Genomic DNA, 27,061 nt, shown 5'->3' on the forward strand with positions numbered 1-27,061 from the left:
GACTATACCTCAACCCATTTGCTGCTACAACAAAATATTCTAACTTCACCCCCCACTGGTACTAGTTGGTATACACTATTATCCACTATCTAATAGACCAAAAAAACTCTACTCCCGTGCATTTATTAACTAAAAATACCCTACAATATGTACTACTCCAAGAGTAAAATCTATGCATTTCTAACTATGTCCATCCTATTACTGCCTCTCCTACTCCTCCTCCTTATACTCACATCACATATCATCCACTTACACCCCAAACATATCTCCTCTACAAACCCAAATTGCTGTAGCCATATAAATAATCACCAAACCTTCGCCATTTTTCCATCTATCTTCTCATTAAATAGTCCCATACCAAAAATACACTTACCTAACACCCAACTCACCCTTACCAAACACAAAACCAAATACTACACCCCCACTGCTAATATGCTCAGACTCATCTACCTCCACAAAACATTCTCTTAGCTGGAGATATTCATCCCATCCCTGGTCCAACACACTCCACTGCTAGCCTTCCTAACCCCAAAGTTAATAATCTCCCAAACAAACAACTTTCCTTCTATTCAATAAACACTAGGAGTATTCTGAACAAAGTAAGTGAAGTACATGCTTGGATCTCCCACCATACTCCTGATATCCTTGTTCTGACTGAAACCTGGTTGAAATCCCAACACCAAGACATAGAGATCTTGCCCGCTGGCTGTAGCATACACCATCTAGATCGACCAAAAAGGAAAGGTGGAGGCGTTGCTATCCTACACTCTAACCACCTTACCATTTCTAACTCTACTTTTACATCCCAAGCCTTCTCCCCAGCCAAAATTGTATCTGTAAACCTAAATATTAATAGCCATTCCACTATCACCATTGTAGCAGTTTACATTCCACCAGGTGATAATATCCGCCTACTGGAAAATATGCTTGCTCATATCTCCCAACACATCCCAAATGAAACTATCATTCTTGGGGATGTCAACATTAACTGGCTATCTCTCTCCTCTGAAAACTCCTCACAACACCTTAATCTCTACGGCTTTACTCACCTCATCTCTGATCTCACTTATTTCAATAACTCCCATAGAGCCTCATCTCTCCTTGACTGGATTCTTGTCTCTCACCCTTCCAAATACCATAACCCTGAAATGCTACCAAATTCCCTAAATGATCATTGTCCAGTAAAAATACTACGATACACATCCCATCAAGCTAAACCTCAAAGGTTTATCAAACGCCGACAAATAACAAACTTTAATCCTGAAACTTTCAAATCTTTACTATCAAAAGTGAACTGGAATCCCTTAAAACTACTCCCTTTGGATGAAGCTGTCCACTTTTTTAACTCCACTTTCCTTAGTATTTTAAATTCTATGGCACCCCTTAGAACAGTCCACATAAAGTCTAACATAGCCCCATGGCTGACCGTAAACACACGTGCACTACTAAAAAATAAAGACAGAGCATAGAAAATTTGTACTAAAACTAAACATCAACCAGACCTCCAGAAATATAAAAAACTTAGAAATCCTGCCAAAAGTCACATAAATAAAGATAAGAAAAACTTCTATAATAATCCATCTTCTACCTTTAAATCCAACCCTAAAAAGTTCTGGCACTCTGTAAATCAAATACTACAACCAGGCACGAAAGCCTCCCCTAACCCTCATCCTGACAAAACAGATGAGGAAACTGCCTCCATATTTAACAACTACTTTATAGAATCAATATCCAAATTACTAAATCAAGACAAAAACCATCCCACCAACAATAATAGACCTAATAGCTCAATCACTTCTATCAGTAGTAACCCTACCACTACATTCTCCCTCAAACCTGTCTCTACTAACTATATTAAAACTCTACTATCTAAATTAAAACCTTGCTCCACATCTATAGACAACATTCCCTCCGCATTCCTTCAGGTTGCTGCTGATGTTCTTGCTTTCCCAGTTTCTATTCTAATAAACCTCTCTATTACGGAATCCACAGTCCCTTCCATCTGGAAGCAATTTTATACCCTTCCAATACACAAAGGAAGAAACTCTACAGATATAAATAATTTTAGACCCATAGCCATACTCTCACCACTCTCCAAAATTCTGGAAAAATGTATACACAATCAAGTCTTACACTACTTTCTGCAAGAAAGTCTACTCACACCTACCCAACATGGCTTTCGTCCCATGCACTGCACTACTACAGCTCTCCTGTCTTTCCTAAACTCTGTATCACTAGCTAGAGACAGTAACAAACTTATTTCCTGTCTCTTCATTGACGTCTCTAAAGCCTTTGATACAGTCTCTCATAAACTTCTTCTCCTTAAGCTAGCAAATTTACACTTCTCTCCATCCACCATATATTGGTTTAACAGCTATCTTTCTGATAGACTCCAACCAGTCAAATGGCTCTCAGCTTTCTCCCCTCTTCTTCCTGTTAAAATGGGTGTTCCACAAGGGTCCATCCTTGGGCCCCTTTTTTAACATCTTTACCAACCTTCTCTACTCTTCCTGTCCTTGTTGCTCACTGATACAATATGCAGATGATTCTACACTTATCACTATTGCTGAATCACCAACTCATCTAAAATCAGACACACAGTCCTCTTTTAACTTTGTAGAAAACTGGCTATCCGAAAACCAACTTATCCTTAATCCAAAGAAAACCAAATTACTACTCTTTCTCCCTAAAAACCTTAACCACATAAAGTCCTCCTTCTCCATACTGTCACAAAATAATACTCAAATACAGGTGGACACCAGTACAAAACTCTTAGGTGTTACTATTGATGATAGACTAACCTTTGATTTAGATGTTAATAATTGTATCCGAAAAACACATCTCAAGCTAGGTCTCCTCTATAGAAACAAAAAATATCTTACTAAAACAGCAAAACTAACCCTTGCAAATGCCTACCTCTTACCCACTTTACTTTATAGCTCCCAAATTCTCACCAGCCTCAACACTGGACTGCTAAACAAGTTAGAAACAACTTCTAACAGGTTTGCCAGATTTGCTGCCCAAAATTCTTACAAATCCCATCACTGTCTCTCACTAAAAAAACTAAATTGGCTAGAATTACCTAACCTGCTTCGGTATAATCAGTTTCTGATTATTCATTCCATTCTCCACAAAACCTCTTTCTGTCCAACTGTCTCATCTCTAATCTCTCATTACCTACCCACTAGATTACTCCACAGTTCTGAACAAGGCCTACTAAAAATCTACAAACCAAGGACCAAAATTGGTCACCTAGTCTATAGCTTTAACCCTTCCAAGGCTTGGAATAGCCTACCACTAGATATAAGATCCCTTGAACATCCCAATCAATTCAAAACTGCTACAAAAAATACCTTCATGAAAAATGGACTTGCCAATGTAATTATCCCCCGTAAACACTCCCCTATAACCTTCTACTTCTCTTCTGTCTTCCTTCCCTTCAATAAACAAACCTACTACTTTATCTTCTCCTCTTGGTACATCACTGTACAAACATAACTAGTAAAATATTTCAGCTATGTAACTATTGCACTATTATGTATATGATATGTAATTATGAAAGTATCCCTCTGATGAATGTATTTATATGTATTTCACTTGCCACAGTTTTATGTATGACACTGTAATGCAATAATGTGTGGTACTGATGAATGTAATGTGTGGCACTGATGAATGTAATGTGTGGCACTGTAATGCAGTAATCTGTCGTACTGATGAATGTATTTCTACATGTATTTAATATGTAAAATTTATATTTTCTGTTGGAGCTTTTCTCCTCGGGTCTCCACTGAAAATAGGCATCTGTAGCCCAGTCGGATAAACCCGGTCAACAACTATAAAATAAATTATGGTAAGTACATAACTTCTTTTTTTTAACATCTTCTCTGGTTAGAAATCCCAATATTTTGCCCCTTTCCAATAATTCCAGGAGCAATTCATTGAAGGCAACAACTGGATTGTAATTTAGTTCAGTATAATCACCCTTAACTGTTAACAGTTTGTAAGCCATTTGATTATATTTCATTTTGGACATCAATACCCAATTCCTACCCTTGTCTGCTTGTTTAAACACATAATCATTAAGTTTCCCTCTTAGCATGTTAAGGGCCACCCATTCATCCTTAGTCATATTATTATGTTTCTAGTTTAAACAAACTTCCAGTAATCGTGTTCAACCCTTTTACATAATATCTGCTCAAACAAGCAGACTGCTGAAGATAATTTTGGAGGCATAAATGTACTAGAAGAAGGTAAATGTAGAACCAGCAATTTCCTATAGCCGGTTTTAAATCCCCCTCCACACACATTGCTTAATTCTTCTTCAAACAAAAATTCTTCATAAAATGAAACATTCAATAAGGGGTCATCATCCGCAAAGCCATATGTCTCAGCTGAATCACTAACACATTTTTTCTTTTCATAATACACAATTAAATGCAATTTCCTACAAAATTTCTTAACTTCCAACAAGACCTCTGCTAATGTTGGCACTTTAGTAGGCATAAACTTAGTTCCTTTATTTAATAACATAAAAACAGAGTAATTTAGTAGCATTTCTGAAAGATTTACATTTTAAGCTTCTTAAATTATTATCAGAATCAGGAAACTTGCATGTAACAGGAACTTGAAATAGATTAAAGTCCAAAATACCATCTAATTCTGTGCACAATCCAAATACATCAGAGGTATTTCTCTTATGTCCAACAACAGCAGACAGCAATGGGGTTTAATGGACTTTCTTCCCTTTGTAGCGGTTCTTTTTGCCCTTTCCCTGCTGCCCCCGAGGAGTAGAACCATTTTCCTTTCCTTTGTGTTGACGGAATGAATCCAAAGATAAATCACCCTCAATTGTTTCAAATAAAACACTTTTCTTTGATGCAATGCTGAAAGAGGAAGCTGAAGAATCGCGTACATCCGAAGAGTTCTCATTAAACTTCCTGAAAGCATCTTTAGATCGCCCACTGCATGATTTATGTTGCCATCCATACACTAAACCGCTGCGGAAGTCATTAACATCATGGAGAAGCTTTTTCTTTTTTCTTTCAACTACCTCCAACTCAAGCTTCTCAAATTTCAATTTTATAGGATCATAGGAGGTTACTAGGCTAATGGCCCTGTGGCCGGGAAAAGCCTAGCCAAGAGTTTATCCCCAAAAAAGAAACCCCAATCAGCACCTGTAGCCCCTGTCAATGAGGGACAAAGGTGGAACCCTGGGACAAATTTGTGGTTTCCCATCCACTCATTAAGGGTACGCTTGAAGAGGTACTCTGTTTGACATGTACGGGAAGTCTGTTCCAGAGACGAGGCAGCCTCTGGGAGACAAACCTGTCTCTCCAGTAGGGTTTGTTGATGTCACATATTAGATTTAGGCCAGTCGAGTGAGTAATGCACGAGGAGTTAGACTTATTGATATGGAGCATCTGTAGTAGAGCAGGGTCTGATATTGCCTTGTAGGCGAGACACAAATCACCTCTGAGCAATCTGTATGATACCGAGTAACGTAATAGTGATTTGAACCTGTCCACATAAGACAGGTGCTGGAAGCCATAGATTCTCTTTGTGAGGTATTTCTGTGGCCTTACCAGTTGGTGCAGGTGTTTGGAGAGGTGCATACCAAACGGGGCATTATACTCAATTATAGGGCTAATGAGGGAGGAGTACAGAGAGGTAATTACCTTCTTTTTTCTGGATGCAATCCATTTACTTATGAAATGAACCAAGTTAAAGGCTTTTCTGACCACTGCCACCACATGATGGTCAAATGTGAGATTGTTGTCAACCTGAGTAACCAGGTCTCTCACCATGGGTTGTGTGCTTAGGGGGTTCCCATTGATGTGGTAATCAGTAGGGACCATGTTTTTGCCAAATGGTATGATAATACATTTTTTTTGCATTTAACTTAAGGCCATGACTTTGGCACCAATTATTTGCAGCTGTGAGACCCTCTAGCAGTATGTTAATGTCATTTGGGGAGTCAATGATGGTACCCAACTTACAGTTATCTACAAACTTCCTTAGTCTTTGCCTGGACCTCTGAGAAGTAGATGCCAAACAGTAGGGGTCCCAGGACATATCCCTGGGGAACACCACTAGTGACAGGTCTGCTGTCGGAGGTGGTGGTGCCTATTTTGACCTTGTGGATGCTATCTGTGAGCCAGTTGGCCACTCGTCTGATGAGATGGGGATTAACACCACATTATGTAAGCTTTTCAATGATGCCCAAGTGGGAAATTGTGTCAAAGGCCTTGGCCAGGTCAAGGTAAGCTGTATATACTGACTTTCCGTCATCCATGTCCTTGGTGACAGTCTCAAAGAAGTCAACTAGGTTCAGTAGGCAAGATCTGCCCCTGACAAATCCGAATTGGGTGGGGTCGAGTGTTTGGAGATTGACTATGTCCTTGTTTATGAGACCCATAATAATATGCTCCATGGCTTTACAGATCAGACTTGTCAAGCTAATGGGGCGATAATTTCTTGGGTCAGTAGTGGCACCAGCTTTGTGCAAGGGGATGACAATGACAGTACTCCACTCTGCTGGAATGAAGCCTGTAATTAGTCTGTGGTTGAATAGGGTGCTCAGTAGCGAAGCTAGTTATTGCTGGGGATTATGCAGAATACAGCCTGAGATATTATCAGCTCCCATGGAAACTATGTTCTTTGCCTTGGATAGGGCCTTTAACACTTGATCTACAGATATGTGAGGTGTGGGACAAGTATCGGAGATGTCGACTGGGCCTTTGGGAGGGCGATAAGGGGGTGAAGTTTGTGCTGAACCTGTCAGCTAGTAGGTTGGCTAAATCAGCACAATTAGTGTAAGTGGCACCATTAAGTACTCATTTGGAACAAACCTGGGCTTTGCCATGGAGGTTCCTAACATAACTGAAGAAGGACTTGTGGTTTCCCTTTGTTTTGGAGGCTAGTGTCGACTCATAATTGGCTTTGGAGTTTTTCACTAGTGATCTAATTTGTCTGTTGAGGCAGAGGAGGGAGATTTTCTGATTTGGAATTTTTTCCATTTTACCCTTGGATAACAGTTTCTTCCTTTTGTTGTAAAGCCTGTTGATAGAGGATGTCCACAATTCAAGTTTGTGTTTCCTTGAGGAGCAGGTTTTAGTTCTATTGGGTATGGCTGAGTCCATGCAGTTGTAGAGATGCTTGTATACTGCACTGGTGTACTATACTGCACTGGTGTACTGTTCAGCATAGTTTTCTGCATCCTCTGAGGGGGGTGGTGGTGTGAAGCTGGTGATACCCTCCCTTAGGAGGGTGTAGTCAGCCTTTGAGAAGTTTTTTAGCCTGGTTACAGCTGGGGAGGGGTTGGGTGAGATAGAAACTTTGAATGAGACAGACTGGTGATCTAATCTCACCAGGGAAGAACATACTATGGGAGTGGTGCAGTAGTCACCCATGTTGGTGAGAACCAAATCCAGTATGTTGTCTCCCCTTGTGAGGGATGAGACCAGCTGGTCTACTGCTTTAGAGATGATGAAGTCAAGGAATCGTTGGGTGAGTGTATCAGTGCAGGAACAGTTCACCCAGTCTGTGGTGGGGTAGTTGAAGTCACCAAGGATCAGGGTGTTATGGGGTACCTTGATGGAGTCAAGTATTTCCAGGTAGGAGGAGTGGGTGTCCTGAGACATGGAGGGGGTCTATAGCTGGCTGTAACTTGGATGGGTGTCTTGGAAACTGTCAGTTGCACCTGGAGTAATTCCAGTGCATCATGCTGGTAAACCAGTCTGGAGGTGTGCCTGTCTTTAATGAAGATAGAGACTCCACCACCCTTAGTCTTTTCAACCTCATTTTTGGGGTCAGAAAGTGTGGAATGAGGTATAAACTGGTACGGCAGGGGTGCTCTCCGCAGCCCCTGAACCAAGTTTCCGTGACTGCACAGATGTTGGCATCTTCCAGTGGGAGGAGAGCCTCCAATGAGTACATTTTCAGATTTAGGCTCCTAGCATTAAGCACCATGATCTTCAATTTGCTTTTTGACAGATCTTTCATGTTGGAAGACTTGTCTTTAGGACATAGCCTAAAAACATCACAATGGGGGAGGCAAGAGCCTTGGCCAAGATCTGGTACCCCAGGGGAGACAGGTGGAGGCCATCTCTGGCAAAGCAACGAGACCTGTCTACTATGTCATCCCAGGAAGCCAGATACTGGATCCCCTTGGAAAGACACCATAAACTAAGCCAATTGTTGAAGCCAATCATTTTTTGTTGGCATTGTGGCATCCTTCTTGGTGATGGTAGGATGCTGCTCAGGGCTAGGGTCACAGCTGCCTGGAGCACATATTCTGAGAGCTCAATCGTGTCTCTCTACATATAGTCCACGGAGGTACATCTCAAGTCATTCACACCAACATGGACAATGACAAAGTCATATTTGTACCTGTTGTCGAGAGACTTAAGTGCGTGCATGCAGTGGTGGATTCTAGCGCCTGAAAAACAGCTGACCGTGACCTTCTCCTTATTGAGTTTGGTGAGGGGGACTTCATTGTGTCTCACTAATGAGTCGCCAATAACTGGTATATTTGGTTTATTGTTATGCCTTATGGGCTGCGTTGGTTTATTGTTATGCTACTGGGCTGTGTTTGTGAGACACTGGTGTGTGTTGACTACTTTGTGCAATGTGATTGGCATTGTGTGTGGAATGTTTGTGTGTGTTTCGGGGGTCTCTGTTGTTTAGGTACGTTTGTGTTGAGGACCCCTGCATAGGTGGGTGTATGGCTCTGTGATGTGAATGGTGTGGTGCTTGTACTGGCAATCTCTTTGTCAGGGGTACTGACTGTGGTGCGAGAGAGCATGGATTCCAGCTTACTGATGTAGATGCATCTCTCGCAAGTAGAAGAATTATGTGCTAGGAGAAGGGGACTGTCCATGAACATGAGGCAGTTGCTACACTGTCTCAGTATGCCCATATTGACCAGACTGGTAGGGGAAACTGATGGGAATTGTCGAGACATAGTGCTCTGAATACTTGGTGGACTTAGGGAGAGCAGGGTTTGATGAGGGTTTGTCTACAAAAACCCTAAATGTAAAATAACTGGCCTGAAGCACAAGTGCTAAAACCAAAATAGCAAACAAATTTAATCAGGCTACTAACAAGTAGTAATAAGTGCAGAATAAGAGCACTTGAACACTTAAGAGCACACAGAACAGCAAACTAAGGCAATAAAGAAGGTAAAAGAAAGTTACAGTAAGAGCAGCTGAATAAAGTATGAATAATTCTTTTGTTAGTGGAGAGGGATGGAATAGAGTACAGTTAAGAGACTACAGGGGTTGTCTCTCAAATGCTCTCTCTGTACACAGTGAATAGAACTGAAGAGATGAGACAGATAGGAGTGTCTGAAATCAAAATGTGATTTCACTGTACTCAGTTGAGTGAGCAAATGAGATGGGCCCAGGAGAAATGTTCAAACACAAATTTACAGGAGGAGCAGGCAATTCCAAAGCTACCAGGATTAATACCACAACAACAGGGAAGGAGGGTGGAAAACGAATTGCAGAGTGACAGAGAGATCACTATTTAATTAAACAAATAAATAAACAGATAAATAAAATGCAGTACTATCTGTAACACTGCACTTGCAGAACAAAGTATACTTAACTCAGCTTGTAATACAGTTGATTGCAATTAGATAGCAGCCAGCCAAACAGCTCAGATATTGAGTAGAAATAAATATACAAATATGTGACTAATACATATAAGGACAGAGAAACCCTCTAGACTAAGAGTTAAAACACTGAATATCAAAGAAGTGAAACAACAATAGCCCCCAATTAAACCATTTTACCAGAAAATACATTTTCTGGTAAACCATCAGTTAACTTACATTGCAGTTCTAGAATTTGATGCTGTAGCTTCTCACTGTTAATGCTTATTTTAACTAAAATCCAGATCCACCCTAGGGTGCATTCTAATGAAACCTGCTTCCATTCTTCCAATAAATCTTGTTCGTCTTCATTAAAGTCCCAGGCTGGAAACTTGTCAATTCTAAGACCCCCTCGGAGTCACTTTCAAACTAAGATACTTCTCCAAATGTCTAGTATCAAAATACAAATTCAACTCTTTTGCCATCAGTCTTTCAAGATGGTCAAATTGAATATTACACTCCCTCTCACCGATGACCATAAATCCCGATCTGCCAACTTAGTCTCACGTTCCTTGATCAATTCAGTAAAAAGCAACTTATTAACATCCACTGGGGTTCGAAATACTCCTGGAAATGCATCTGCTCTATCCAGAGACATACCAAAAACCACGTTTTTTCAGCAAACAAAAATAAAAAAACAGCAGAAGCAGAATATGTTGGTTCAAGGCTTTTGTTTTATTTATTTATTTATTTATCATTTTGTTGATTGAGAAAATCCGACTAGGACAGACTAGGACAAAGCCTATTTTCAGGGGAGTTCTGGGGAGAAACGCTCCAGATGCATGCCTTTTGATTGTGGGAGGAAACCAGAGTACCCGGAGGAAACCCACGCGAATGCAGGGAGAACATGCAAACTCTGCACAGAAGGCACCCCAGCTGAGAATTGAACCAGAGAACCTCTTACTGTGAAGCAACAACATTAACCACTGCGCTGCCCACTTTTACTTTTTTTTTTTTTTTTTTTTTTTTTACACAACCACTGGTTCCTCTGCCTTTCGCCTTCAAAGGATACAATACCATAGAAACGGCCACTTTTTATACAGGCAGAACCCCCCATTAATTACATTAAATTAATCTTTTTCATTGTGATTTAATGTGCCAGTACAGAAAACTACACACATACAATAACAATTCCTATACACAAATAACATAAATACATATTATAAATAAGCACTTATATTTTTAATAAATGTATTTGTATAGATAAATATTTAATCCTAAACCAATTTTAAATATAAAGAACACATCAATTTACCAAATGTACCTCAAGGTCGAGGCCCCTAGGACATAAAGTTCTGTAATTCAAAATAAATTTACTGTCCAACTCTTTCAGCTTTTTAACATCACCCGCTCTGTGCAAAATAGGCTGTGCCAGCACACTAAAAAAGAAAGAAGCATCACTCCCCTCATGTGCAATAACAAAATGTTCAGCAACTGGACTTTTCTGTATTGGCACTTTAAATCACAATGAAAAAGTTTAATTGACTGTAATTAATGAGGGTTCTGCCTGTATAAAAAGTGGCTGTTTCTATGGTATTGTATCCTTTGAAGGTGAAAGGCCGAGGTACCAGTGTTTGTGTAAAGAAAAAGTAAAAGCCTTGAACCAGCATATTCTGCTTCTGTGTTTTTTTTTATTATTACAAACTAAAAGGACAGAATTTTTATGACACTAATTCCATATTCTTATACATTTCACATATTAAGGTGAAACAAAATGTCTAACAAAAATAAATTCATACAAGTGGCTATCCAACTGCACTCTTTTTGCTGTAATAAGTTCAATATGTCATTGATCCAGTCTGTCATGCCAAGAGATCAATAGTATGTAAATTACACACAGAAGTTAATACTGTCATTTTCCTCATCTGCATGTTGCACTACTTCTTTTGTTACAAGACACTCATTTTAAGTTGTTTGTTTTAAATGCCAAGCAAAATTATTACCTCTGAGGCTTAACGAATTCTTAATGAACTGTACGTTGGCTGAACGTAAAAACAAACTTATTCTGAAGGGCATGCTGAAAACACCCTTCTCGGAGGCTGTTTGGACAGCGGTCTCACCATCTCCTAAGCATAAGGATGTGAAAAAGCATAAAGAGAAATGGAGTCACTCTGTTCCGACATCTCTATCCTCCTCGGAACCGATATGACACCAGGCCTTTCCCGCGCCGTTGGCGCAGACAGCTTCAGCACCAGGGTCTCTGTCTTCTCCCTCGGTGCCGACCTCGATTACGACTCAGGCTCCTACCACTTTACCAGCATCGGCACCATCCCTGCCCACGGTACCGATGTCTTACACGGCTCCACCTATAATTACACAAATAGACAGAAGAGGCAACACCACGACAATCGAAGCTGACCCGTTTATTGGAATAACGCAAATGAAAATAAAAAATAAAAACTGATATAGTGAACGCTTTCACGTTCAACAGAATGCTTCATCAGACTTTATGAATGCACCATAACTTTTCTCAATTAAATACAGATGGATGCCTCATGAATACCCAATCAAAATCAACATCACATTAAGAAATAATGACATCAAGTCTGCTCATTTACATAAAATCACTTAACCTTAAAGCGAAGTCAGTAAATTCCTATATATATATATATATATATATATATATATATATATAGATATATCACCTATAATCAACTGATCCAAGCTCACAAAATTATTTTTAGCCCCTCTCTATGCCCTTCTCTTGACTCTACTTTCCAAATGCATCAACCTAACAGATGTCTAAGGTCTAAATCACAAAACCTAATAATATTGCACAAACCTGCCCATCCACCAGGTAAACATCTATTATCCTTTTCTCTAGCACAACACTGGAATTCTCTCCCACCTCTCATCCGTACCACTAATAGTCTCTCTGCCTTCAAATCCTTACTGCACTCATACCTTTCTTCACAGTGGGAATGCCCTTGTTCCCATCCTACATAGGTTCCCCTACCTCTCTCTCTCTCTCTCTCCACAAGCTATTACTTTCTGTAAATAAACTCCTAGTGTGTCTATAAGCTACAGCTCTAGCAAAGAATAAAAAAAAAGATTTTTTTTGTTTCTAACAATTTTTATCTTGTACTGTATCAGTTGTATGCTGTGTACTACTGTTATGTATGTATTTTGCATTCTGTGTATTACTATTATGTATTTTTTACTCTCTGTATTTACTGTATTATTCTGGAGCTTTTCTCCCCAGGACGCCATTGTTTTAGGGGTGTGACACCTTTCAGCATCAGCATCAACCCCCCCATTTTACCTTTAAATAATTAAATGTACAAATCAAAGGATAAAATGCTAGGCCATATGGTACTGCATTTCCTTAACAGCATAGACATCAGCAGTAAGAGTGGGAGTGAAAGGAGGAGCAGATTCAGGAAAGGCTTGCTGCATTTTCTGGGTTGTCTAGAGTGGAAAACTATGTTTTTGTGATCTTCATATGTTTGCAACATTAGTGTTTATATTACACAAGTGATCTTACTATGACTTAGGGGACATGTAAATTATTTGTGCTTTCTATTAGTAGCCTAACTTTCTTATAGTACAATCCATATTTGGAACCTTAGTTTTATAATTCAAATGGATATATGAAATTCTGACAGGTAGAAAGAGATATGAACTTCAAGTGACTTGTGTTTTGGACCAGACCTTGGGTTGCTGGAGGGTTGAGTGGTAAAAAAAGAAAGTAAAAAGGAACTGATGATTCTGGAAGGAGCTTGTAGAGCATACCAGACACCTGTAGGAACCTTGAGGTGTGGGTAAGAGCACAACAGGTTGCCTGAATGCCATTGTCTTTCATGTGGCAAATAGAGAAAAAACTTTCTATCTGGGGTGGCTATATGATAATATCAAGTCTAAATAAAATACATGAGTGGCTAAAAGTGATGAGGTAGAAGGGTTAGAAAGCTATTAATAAAAATATGTTATGGATTATGTATGCACAACTCTAGAAAGTAAAGCTGTAGTCATTCTACCATGCATACAGTTTTTGCATATATTTATTTGAACTCAGACCTATAAATGATATATTTTAAGAGATTTAACATTATGTTTTTACAGGTTCCAGCTGTACAGAATTTCGTAGTTCATTCACTTGTGGCTGTGGTCACCCAACGTTTACCCATGACACAGTTGTTGAAACTAAAGAGGAGCGAATGGCCCGTGGAAATCCTGTAGGTTATGATGTTCCATATGCAGCTATGGGAGGTCTCACAGGATTTAGCTCACTAGCAGAAGGATATCTAAGACTAGATCCCAGTGGCACTGGTAATTTATTTTTTGCAAGATTTTACCTTTTGGTTCATGTTACCTCTTAAATGTACAAAAATATTAAAATTGTGTTGTCAATGCTCAGATTAATGTTATTAGACTGTCTGGGCTGTTTCACTGCATTTTTAATCAAAGATGTTTCTTGCAGTTCAGAATGTTTCCAGGTCATTACAGAATCACAAAATCAAAAAACACAACAACAATAATGAAAATAATCATCTGTTAATAGGAACATAAGATCATACCGGCCAAGCATTTACTGGGATCATAAGATACCTAGCCATATATACCTTTAAGCAGACCCTTTTCAAGCACTTAATAGTAGTACACACCTCTCAAATTGAGCAGGGCTATATATAATAACCCTGGTGTAAATTTGCATCTACCCATCCAATCATCAAGGCTAGCCTTAAAGGTAGCCAAAGTAGTACGTTGTTTGACTTGCAGTGGGAATTTATTCTGTGCGCTAGAAATACATTGAGTTAGGGACCTATCTCTCCTATGAGTCTTGTTTATTTGTTGGTGTAGCATTAGGTCCTTAGTGCAGGTATTTGTAGAGTCACTGCTTTTGCAAAGAAATAGGAGGTCAGATAGGACTGGGTCTTTCATAGTTCAAAAAGCAATTTATCAGGGTAGTTGTAAGATTTTTGACCTTTCATTGTCTTGGTTACAAATCTTTAGGATCTTTCCATTTGAGAAATATATTCAGTGATGGGTCTTATATGGGAAGACTTCAGTGGTAGGGTAACTTCTTTGGATCTTGAACATATTTGCTTGGAAATCAACTGGGTCAGATAGAAGGATTTCCTGACTATGGTGAAAACATGATGATCAAATAAGAGAGAATTATCTATATAAATACCCAGGTCTGTTATGACTATATCTGTCCGAAGAGGAGTACCATTTATAACATATGAGGTGGTCACAACATTTCTTTCAAATGCTATTATACTGCACTTTTTTTCATGTAGTTTGATACCATTTTTGATACACCGTGTATGTGTATATTTCAGCCCTTGCTGGAGATGTTTTGTATCAGTGGATGACATGGATAACAGTGCCCAGCTGGCAGTTTCAGCAAACTTCAGCCATAAATATTTAGTAGTTTTTATTATATTTGTATTTATTTATTTAATGTGGTTTTAAATAAATTATTGAGTGATTATGAATTTTAAACTAATGAAGAAGGGAGTTTTTTAAAATCAAATATCGAAATGTGTTTTAACAGTTGTAAATGGTAACTTCAAATGAGCCTTGTAAACAGATGTTTTTAATGTTAATCATGAATTTAATGAATTTTATTGGTCGGCACAGACCACATGTGAGTATATTAGGTGATTTTAAATTACATTTGTTAGTCTGAAGAAGTCTTACATGTTTGTGGAGACGAAAACGCATTGGTGGATGTTAACAGCGTTTACGTTTTGCAGTGATTTGTTTTCTGTGCTTGCAATAAAGTGTGTTGGTCATCGCTGGTGAACTGCTTCCGTGGTTATTGGATTTATTGGCTTTGTATTTTGAATTTGGCGCCTTTTTTGTGTTTGTTTGGTACGGCGCTTCATCATGGACAGCAGTGCTACGGCTTTGAACCGGGAGGACTTGGGACAGTCCCGAAAACTTATAGGTCAGTTAACTGAGTTAATTGAGTTACTCACCCCACTTTGTTCGGCTTTAGTTGCTACAAAAAGAAGCCAAGAAGCGGATGGTACGTCCGAATGGACCGAGGAGGCAGGGCGTTCCAAATGTAAGAGGAAAAGACATAATCTTGAAAGGAGCCCTGGGCGGACGGAGGAAGCGGAACCGAATGGTAGCAACTTCGATCCTGCAAACACGCCAATGGTTCTACAAAGATTAGGAGAATGTATGTGTAGCAACGAGAGTCGGGGTTTAACTGACCGGAATTGCAAGAGCAATTGCTCAGGTTTAAAAGCCTCAGGTACTGTTTCTCCCATTACTGACAATTTTGATATGTTAGAATGGCTTAAAAATCCTATGGACACTAAATTATACAGAGCAGAAGAGGGTGCACCAGTGGATGGTGACTCTTATGCTATGAAAATTAATAAATTGTCTGGCATGATGTATAGATATAAATCAATGAACATAGAAAATTGTTATCTCAAGGAATGTATCAAACAAAAAATAGTACCAAAGGGTTTAAGGGTCTGGAAATACCTTAATAATGTAGAAACTGGTACATTGTTTCATACTGAACTTGTGAATGTGTTTAATGAATGTGGTATTAGTATATTGAGGCTCATTATAAAAGAAAATAATAGGAAATTAGAAAGTTTGGAAGAAGAAATTAGAGTCCTGGATGATTTTATTAAGAAGGATATGCTGTTTGAAGTCAAAAAAGAAAAGGAAAAATATTTAAATATGGGCTCAGAAGTGGATGCTAAATGTTCTATTTTAGAACAAAGAAAAGTTAAGAAATTAAGGAGAGATATTGAGGAATACCAGAATGATATTAGTTACCCTAAGCCACCTGCTATAAAATGGGAACACAATAGCAGAATTGGCTATAAGAAGAGTAACATTAGGTATGACTCTAGTAATATTCCTGAGGAAGAAGAAGGGTGGATTAATTACGATACTGAATTTCCACCATTAAATAGAACGAAGCACCATGGAAATGACAATAGATATCAAAATTTTCAATGGAGGGGAGGGAGAAGGGGGAGAGGGAGATATTAAATGTAGTTACTAATACCCTTGGACCCACCCACATTTTTTCCCCTGAGGAGATGGAAATTATGACACAACAAGTGAGCCCTGATATCAGCTTGACAGTGGAGGACGAGTTAAGCACAGGTATCCTATGTACAGGAACTACATATTCACTTAATAATTTTTCCATTTACAATTTTAGTAATATTAGCATTAATAAAACACATTTTGATATTTTAAGTAAGGGGTTTAAATTCATTCCTAACACGAAAGGTGACCTGGTTCAGTCCTTAATAGATATGAAGTTGTTCCTAAGGAAAGTGAATCTTTGTGTCACACTTCCCCCTAAGGTGTTGGATGAAAACCGCCAGGAAAATATACTCATCAGGAGAAGTACATATAATCCCCCCTATCACCCCCAGATTAGAAACCTTGACCTGATATTAGAGAAGAAAATTAGAGAAGAATTTAAATTTGTGGAGAAAGAATATAATATCACAAAAGAAGAATATAATATATTAAATGAGTTAAGGTTCAATAATCAAGTCAGGATTATGAAACCTGACAAAGGGGGAGGGGTGGTTATAATGGAAAACATTATCTACGATGGTAAAATGCATAGTATCTTAGGTGATGGTAACAAATATAGAATAGTTTCTTTAAATGAAGTACAATTAGCCTACCAAAAAATAGATAACATTTTAGACAATTTGCTACTGGAAGGCATAATAGATGTTAAATTACATCAGTTTTTGTATGTACCTAAACCAAGGATACCCATTAGTTTTGGGATACCAAAGGTACATAAGAATGTCAGTGACCCACCGTTAAGACCGATAGTCTCAGCGGACGGTTCCAAGACTACCAGCTTGGCCAAATATGTGGATATAAAAGCAAAACATATTTGGGCCATGAACAAATATATATTAAAGGATTCTTGGGACCTATTGAGGGACATTAAGTCAGATTTATTCTCAAATGATCTCATTTTTGTGACAATTGATGTCATTGATTTATTTTCATGTATACCCCACCATGAAGGTATGAGATCATTTGAGGATATGATTTTTCTCGACAAAAAGTTGTCACATTTGGAGAAAAATGCAGTGGTAGCATTGGTGGATGTTGTACTTAAGAATAACTTTATGGTTTTTAATGATGAGTATTACCAGCAAATTAGTGGAGTAGCAATGGGTGCAGCTTGCGCACCCACATATGCTAACATTGTGTTAGCAGCTTGGGAGTCCAATTTTGTTCACAACTCAGAATATACTCAATATTGGACCCTTTACAGGCGGTTTCTAGATGACATAGTTATTTTTTGGATTGGGGGTAGTGAAAAACTATCGGAATTTATGAATTATCTACAGAATACTACTAATTTTTTAAAATTCACGTTTACTACGTCCGTAGATAGGTTACAATATTTGGACGTTGAAATATACAAGAACGTGAATAATAGGGATTTTGAAACCAAGGTTTTTAGGAAAAACACCTTCTGCAATTCCTATTTACATTTCACTAGCGCGCACCCCCCACATTGTAAAAAGAATATTGTCAAGGGACAATTTGTGAGGGGGTGTCGTATGACTAGTAAAGACGATGACTTTATTAAGGAATGTAATACACTGGAGGGAATGTTTTTAGCCAGGGGCTACCCTTATGAATTTGTTTCAAGAACTAGAAAAGAGGTAGAGGAAAATAGATTAGGTAAATATAAACCTATAAAAGGTGTAGAATTAATTGTAAATAATGTCAATTTGCCATCTTTTAATAAGCAGAATAAAACTAATGTAGTCAATGATGGACAGTACAATTCAGCATTAGTGATGGAGTTCAATAATTTGAATATTAAAGTAAGAAAGATTTTCCAGAAAGAATGGAGCAATTTTGTTTCATACACTGACATCTTGAATAACAAGAAAGAGATGCCTAAGGTTGTATACAAAAATGGTAGAAGCATTAAAATTTGTTGGAAAATAATAAAATAGGTAATAGTAATGAAATTTCTACGAAAATGTCACTATATGATAAAAATAGAAAATATGGAACATATCAATGTGGACACTGTAATCAGTGCCCACACATTAGTAATAAGATGGAAATATTGGTACCAACAAGGGACATTAATATAACTGCCTCTGGATATTTTAATTGTGATACACAGGGAGTGGTGTATTTGGCTACGTGTTTGGAATGTAAGTCATATTATGTGGGGAAGACTGAGAGGGCATTAAAAAAGAGAATTTATGAGCATATTTACGAGATATCTAAGAGAAAAGAAACAAATGCTCTATTCAAACACACGTTAGATTGTAATAATGCCAAATTCACCTTCTTTGTATTGGAACAGGTCAAAAGAGAAATAAGAGGGGGCCCTTGGGAAGAAAAATTAGAATTTAAGGAGCTCTGGTGGCAAATTTTATTAGATGCTACTAATTTCCCAGGGCTTAATGACCACATTTCCCTAACCTCAGTGTTAAAACTAAGAGCAGCCAAGATTTAGCTTTATTTGTAATTGCTCTTTTAGGTCAGCAGATGGTGCTAGTAGGCTAGGAATGAATTTTTCATGAAACAAAGAATACAAAAGGTTTTAAAAGGCATAAATATTTAGTAGTTTTTATTATATTTGTATTTATTTATTTAATGTGGTTTTAAATAAATTATTGAGTGATCATGAATTTTAAACTAATGAAGAAGGGAGTTTTTTAAAATCAAATATCGAAATGTGTTTTAACAGTTGTAAATGGTAACTTCAAATGAGCCTTGTAAACAGATGTTTTTAATGTTAATCATGAATTTAATGAATTTTATTGGTCGGCACAGACCACATGTGAGTATATTAGGTGATTTTAAATTACATTTGTTAGTCTGAAGAAGTCTTACATGTTTGTGGAGACGAAAACGCATTGGTGGATGTTAACAGCGTTTACGTTTTGCAGTGATTTGTTTTCTGTGCTTGCAATAAAGTGTGTTGGTCATCGCTGGTGAACTGCTTCCGTGGTTATTGGATTTATCAGATAGAAAGATTTCCTGACTATGGTGAAAACATGATGATCAAATAAGAGAGAATTATCTATATAAATACCCAGGTCTGTTATGACTATATCTGTCCGAAGAGGAGTACCATTTATAACATATGAGGTGGTCACAACATTTCTTTCAAATGCTATTATACTGCACTTTTTTTCATGTAGTTTGATACCATTTTTGATACACCGTGTATGTGTATATTTCAGCCCTTGCTGGAGATGTTTTGTATCAGTGGATGACATGGATAACAGTGCCCAGCTGGCAGTTTCAGCAAACTTGGTCAGCCACAGTTCTGTGTTATTGGCTTGGATATCTTCAAAGTAAACAGGAGAGAGCCTAGAACTGATCCTCGTGGCACCCAACTAGTTACAATTTAACATACAGCTGATAATGTAGTGATTTACATAAACCTTGTCTAATGTTTCAGTAATACCAGCATGGGGGATATTGTCAAAAGCCTTGGTCAGGTTAGCATAAGCAGTGTACAGAGAATGACCATTGTCCACTGTCACTGTAACCTTTTCAAAGAAGCTTACTGGGTTTGAGTGACAGGACCTGCCTTTCACAGACCAAAGTGATTGGGATCTAGATCAGTTAGGTTGCCTATATCTGCAGAAATGAGTTCTGCTACAATACGTTCCTTGGCTTTGCATATAAGACTGGTGAGGCTGATGGATGTGTAATTATCCAGGTCTGTAGAAAGACCACCCTTGTGAAGGGGAGTCACAGTGTCTGTTCTCCAGGTATCAGGAAAAACCATGTGGGTAGGCTAAGGTTGAACAGTTTAAGTAAAGTATATACTTGGCACTGATGAGAACACAGTCTGGTATATTGTCCATTCCCATGAAAATATTATTTTTAGCCTTTGACAGAGATTGTAAGACTTGCTCAAAGTGATTTCAGGGAAGCTTCATTCTTAGGGACAGTGAGGGTAACAATGTGAGTAGGAGGCATAAAGTTGGCCCTGAATTTGTCTACTAATATATTAGTTATATCCCTGGAGTCAGAATGGGTGGTATTATTATGGATAAGCTCAGTACATTGTTGGACATTATTCCTTAATTTTATGACATAACTGAAGAAAGATTTGTAGTTTCCCTTGCCTTGTTATCTGTATTGGCATTAAACTTATACTCTGTTTTACATTTTCTGATAGTGTTTTTAAGTTCCTTGCTGACATGTTTCATTGTAGTCTTGAGGTAGGGAGATGGGGATTTCTTGCAACTTTTATTTTTTTCCTTCTTTTGTTGTGCAGTTTATTAATATAGAAGTTCCACCAGAGAGGGTTACGCATGTATTTATCATTATATTAATACAGATGGGTACTGACTTTTCTATGCAGCTGTTCAGGTGCTGGTAGAAGTCAGAAATGAATGTGGTAGCCCTCTCGTCTGGGTCCATTTGCAAGGGATTGTTGGGAATTTTGCGTAGGTATTCTACAAGCTGAAGTAAGTTTGCCTTGGAGAATCCCCTAAAGATGGTCGATTTGCTCTTGGGGTGGTACCACTAGTCCTGTCATAAAAAAAGACTGATTTATAGTCAGATATAACCAGGGATGAGAAGATGTGAGGTGGGATGCAGGCAGGGCTAGGTTGATAAGGACAAGATCAAGGATAGTAGAGCATCTAGTGGTTAGTTTGACCATTTGCTGCAGTACATTGGTATTAACAAAGTCTAGGAAATGCTGAGCATAACTATTTTTGAGGTATAAGTGTGCCAGTCAATGCTTGGGTAAATAAAGTCCCCTAATAATAAGGCATATGGTTGGATATTTAGTGCCTCAGTGGTGTTATGGTAATTTCTGTGATCTTTGGGTGACATTGATGGTATTATGTTGCTAGCAATGAAACAATAATTAGATTTGTTAAGTGTGATTTGGATCTCCAGGAGCTTCAAGACAGAATCTGGGAGTAAGTTGATGTGAAGTAATGATGTTTCTAACAAATTTAGATACTCCCTCATAGAAGCCCAAGGATCTGAAAGCATGATAGGCTGTAAACCGTGGTTAGAGGGAGTGCAATAACTGCACTGAAAGCATGTCTGGGTAACTACACAAATATGAATGTGTTCAAGTTGCAGGAGGGCCTCATGTTCTGGCATCTTTCTGTTTAGCCTCCTAACATTGAGTTGTGCCACTTTGATGTTGTCGAAATTTAGTTTGAGTTGTCTGTGTAGGACTGTCCAGTAGGTGGACTGTGCCTAAAAGTTGCACTTTAGGGGCAGCAAATGCTGTACTCAATGTGTGGTAGTCATACAGAAGCCTTGGTATGAAAGGTACAAACCATTTCTGGTGAAACAGGAAATTTTATCTACCAAGTCATCCCATGCCAACACATAATGGATCCTGTTAGAATGACACTAACTGCTTAGCTAATTATTAAGGCCAATTACCTTGACTTCGTAAGTAGGCATCATTCTTGGTGCAGACGAGATACTACTCAAGACCAATGTCTTTCTTCCCTCTAACACATGTATAGTAAGTTCCATCATATCTCTCTTCATGTCCCTCTGGGTAGGGTGCCTCAGGTCATTCACTTTCACATGGTCCATCACTAGGTCGTAGTCATACTTGTCTGGCTTAAGGGACCTTATGGCCCTTGTTTCATCAAAGATCCGAGCTTGGGACAAGCAGCTTACAGTTACCCTGTTCTTTTTCATTTTGGTGACTGACGGTGGAGTTTGTATGCCTAACTGGATCTATGTCAGATAACTGAGTTTTTCAGAAACTCAAAATTCATGTGGATGAGACCATATGATCGAGTTTCTGAAAACTCGAACATAATAAAACACAAACAAAAAAAACACACACACACACACACACACACACACACACACACACACACAAATCTACTTTTTTATGTTTATCAGGGGGACAAGCCCCCCCTCGCCACCCACACCCCCTGCAAATTATATATACGAACTCTGAGGTCACACTACAGTGAAGAAAATGGTAGATTTTCCGATCCTCGCTGTACCGCAATCTCTATTTAAAAGCTTTGAGTTTTCAAAAACTCAATCATATAGTCTCAACCATATGAATTTCGAGTTAATGAAAATTTGATCAACTGATAGGGATCCATCTAACTAGAGAGTTACCTATGACTGAAATATTTCCCTTTGTGAAAGCAAACTTAGTGGGCCTTATCAGCATATGCCTGCTTTCCTGATAACTTTTGGGTGAGATCTGGGGATTTGAAGTATGTGAGAAAGGAGAAGGAGCAGGTGTTTCATTGTGAGCTGAAGGCTGTGATATTTTACAGTGAGTTCTTGGAGGCATTGCCAATTATTTTTCTTAACAGCCTCAGCATATGTCATGGGTCTGGTAGTGTGCTGTGACTGATATGGTGTTGTGGAGGTATGATGCTTACTGATAGTTGGCTGATTCGAGGGGATTGCCTCCATGTTTCTTAAATATTTACATCTCTTGTAGGCTGTGCTATCCACTGGTATAAGTAGTGAACAGCTGGTAAGCATGGCAGTTGCTATACTATCTTAGAACACCTAATCCAATCAGAATGGCAACAGTGGGGTGAGAGCAGACTGTTGAGCCAAGTTGCCAGAGCGTGCAACATAGGTGGAGGACTGGGGCTTGTAGTGCACTGATAGTGTTGCATTAGGGTATAATGGAGTGATGAGATGATAGCAGTGTTAGGTGTCTCGAGAAACAACATGTCACACATAGTGGGTATATAGTCATGGAATATAATGTGAACTATTCCTCTTCCCTGTATTAGGCTATAAGCAGGGCACATCAGATAATCAAGACTATAATCCTATACACTGCTTTGCTGTTGTCATATTTTTTCTGTAGCAAAACATTTTCTTATTTAAAAAAAAAACAACTGCAAAGCAAACAAGAATAGATAAGACAAAATGCACTCTTTAAAACACTATATCAAATGGTATTTGCAGTTATGTAAAATAAAATGAAACATTCCATGTGATGTTGTCGTATTTTGCTTTCATTCTTAACTGGTTGGGTTTACAACCGATCCTCGGTTCTGACTCGGCCTTATATCAAAGCTCGAAGTCTTCCACTAGCTCATGGCTGAAAAACCTATCCCATCATAGCTCCCTAGATCTCGTTTGCCACTAAACAAGATCGGGTTCTTCCTACTGGCTCTGGCTAAATGGAATTTTCTTATTTTCATATTTTGGAAAACTGTCAGTTTATTATTACTGTTATATTATAGCTAGTGTTAATTAAGCAGATTTAGTATTTTCATTTTGTTGTTTTGCTGTTGGTCTTCTCAAGGCCTTTCTCTTGCCCTATCCTGGCTTAAACTTTATTTTCTTAAGCTCGTTTTTAGTTAGAGGGCTTCCTTCCTTTTAACTATATAGGCAGGCTCATTTAAGTTAGTGAGTTGTTTTGACCTTGGGAGTTTTCCCCTTGCTTTTCTCTTTAAATTAGCAGTCTAGGTCATTTAAGTTAAAGGGCTGTCTTTGCCTGTTTAAATTAGAGGGCCATTTTTTCTAGTGTTTTCCCTTTATAGTTCGTGTTATTCTTGTTGTTTCCATAAAAAAAGTTGTTGTAGTACTTTATATATATATATATATATATATATATATATATATATATATATATATATATATATATACATATATATATATATATATATATATATATATATATATATATATATATATATATACATATATATATATATATATATATATATATATATATACTTTGTTGTTGCTGATTACTACGATGTCTTCTAAGCAGCCTAAGGATATTAAACCCTTGGGGTTTAAGAAATGTGTTAAGTGCATCCAAAAATGTCCGTTATTGACGGGCATACAGTTTGCGTGTACTGTCTCGGAGCAGTACACAGGAGTCTTGTGCCATATGCCACTCCTTTAGTCATAGGGTACTACCGGAGAGGAAGAATAAATTGATTCTGAGAGGCTTATTGAAGACTTCTTTTTCCGAAGCTATCAAAGAAGGTCAGAGTCCTTCAAAGTCTGGGGATTCCCCCTCTTCAAAATCAGACAGGTTGGGGAAAAGGTCATCTTCCTCAGAGGCTCAGTCAGAGCCATCAAACAAAGTTACAAAAAGTTTCATCTTTGGACCCGGAGGTTGTTGGAGCCATTGGAATTTCATGTACAGAGCCAGTCCCCAGAATTGAAACTGGTATCTCCAACCTTAAGATCTCCCTTATTACAGTCTTCCAGATCTCTTGCTCCCTCCTTTCAATCTTCCAGGAGCATCTCTGATTATGATGTGGATCGCATGGTGTGGAAGCTGTTAAAGACACCAGCACCCACCAAATTGTTGTCGGATCCAACCCAGTGGGCTTTGGAATCCACCAAGTCTAATCTTTCACCATCGATTCCTCCTCCAATCCGATCTCGGACTTCAGAACCAGAATGTCTAGAACTGATTGTAGTGGAACCATCAGAACCAAGACCTATCCCAGGATCTTCGGGTCCAACTACTGCTCCAATGTCCTTGGTTCCATCTGAACTCGAGTTTAGGAGCCGATGCTCTCCGGTCAGCTCTGGGGGGGAGAGTAGGATTGGACAGTTGTCAGATCTGAACCTGCCTCTTGGGGCTTCGGCATGGGTGAGATTGGCTCCTACATCTGCCTCGGAGCCAACCCCCTTGATTCCAGGGATGCCTTCTGTTTTTTTGGAGCCGGGAGTTTTCTCAGATCAGGGATGGGGGTGTTCGAAGTGGTGAGGAGAGTGCTGTCTCCACAGACAGGTCCACTGTCAGATCTGGACATTCTTCCCCCAAAGGCACTAGTGTCTGTCTCTGCGCCACTGTATCCACAGAGACATGGAGATCCTAAGCCTCAGGATGCCCCATTGGGTGAACCACTCTCTTCTGAAACCTCTCCAGAATACCCTTCTGAAGAGGTCTCTCAGAAAAGACTATGCAAGAGGAAGCATTTAGACTCCCCAGAGGAGTCCATCATCTCTGATACAGACCTTGATGAGTCAGAAGGGTCCCCACGGTCATCCTCTATGTCCCTTTCGCAAACATTCTGGAAGTACTTAGAGAGGTGGCTGGAAGCTCATCAACCCTTCTGACGAGGAGTCTGTATATCTGAAGGCTTTTGGGTCTCACCCTTCTGCCACTTGGGTGTGTCCGTCTTTCGACGAACTGATAGACCTAGTTTGTTAAAAGGCATGGGAGTCTCCAGACTCAGTGGACCCAGTTTCTCGGAGGCCAAACAAATTCATTAAGTCTCCTACAGACAATAATTTTCTTACAAAAGGAGTCCCAGTATATGCTATGGTGGTGGTGGCGGCCACCAAAAAGGAACTTTCAGAGACGTCCTCTTCTGTCCATCCGCCGAACAGGGAGTCTCATGCAATGAACAGATATGGAAAGCACACCTTTTCTTCAGTGACTTTTGCCTCATATCATTGAATTATCACACCCACTTTACCAGACTTCAGAGAGATCTCCTGAAGGAACTAGGAGATACTCTCCAAGGTCAGTAGCTGAAGGTGTATCAGAGAAGGTTTCCTGTCAGCTCTCCACCTTAAATTCAGTGGTCAACTCCTCCATGAGACTCATTTGTTATGCTGCGGATGGAGCAGGTAGGGCAGTGGGCTCAGGAATTTCCTTAAGGAGACATTCCTGGATGTGCTTTTCTGACTTTGTGGAGCCCTTTAAATCTTTCTTTGTTAATACCCCTTTCGATGGCTCGTCCCTGTTCGGGCCTAAAGTCAAAGACACACTACCAGGTGTGAATAAGAAGGAAAAACTCTCGCTGACTTAGGAGTCCTTTTTCCCAACCTTCTGGACCTTCTCCAAAACATCAAAAGGAAGGAAAATGGGTTCCAAAAATCCCAGAGAGCTTTTTAGGACACACGTGGTGATTCTTCCCCAAGGGGCAGAGGGGGAAGCAGTAATAGAAGATGCCAGCCATGCGGCAGAGGGAGTCCACAAAGTCAGGGTGACGGGGAATCTTTCCTTGGTAAGCCCTTTCAGCACTCATGAAAGGAGTCCCAGCTGTCCATCTCTGGAGGCAGTCGGGGGTCACTTATCTTTGTACTCAGAAGCCTGGCTAACAATAACAAAAGACAAGTAGGTACAAAGCATCATATCCAGAGGTCACTTCATACCCTTTTCTTTTCCCACCTCAGACATAAAATACATCCTGGACATTCCACCCAGTCAAAGGGAACAGGCAACTCTAGAAATACAAAAGTTGCTAGAAAAAAAGAGTCATCCAAACAGTCCCCAGAGACCAAATAGGTTCTGGAAATTACTGAAGGTTCTTTTTAGTTCCAAAGAAAACAGGGGACTGGAGACCCATCAAGGATACCAGCAAATTAAACAAATCAGTAAGAAAGTCAAAGTTCCAGATGGTAACACTGCAATTGATACTCCCTTTTCTAGAACAGGATGATTGGATGTGGTTTGTAGACCTCCAGGATGCATACTACTACATAAAGATGGACAGGCAATCCAGGAGT

The 27,061-nt window shown here is 39.0% G+C and overlaps 1 protein-coding gene across 1 annotated transcript in view; it reads left to right on the plus strand.

Moving 5' to 3' along the window:
- FAM221A (family with sequence similarity 221 member A) overlaps positions 1 to 27,061 on the plus strand; it is a 414,642-nt gene that overhangs the window by 239,245 nt on the left and 148,336 nt on the right. The window contains exon 4 of the mRNA XM_044064624.1: positions 13,715 to 13,921. Within this exon, the coding sequence (XP_043920559.1) occupies positions 13,715 to 13,921 (207 nt within the window). The remainder of the gene's footprint in view (positions 1 to 13,714; positions 13,922 to 27,061) is intronic.

The sequence above is a fragment of the Protopterus annectens genome, chromosome 3.part0, assembly GCF_019279795.1.
Source record: "Protopterus annectens isolate FY-2018-M chromosome 3.part0, PAN1.0, whole genome shotgun sequence".
Taxonomy (NCBI): domain Eukaryota; kingdom Metazoa; phylum Chordata; order Ceratodontiformes; family Protopteridae; genus Protopterus; species Protopterus annectens.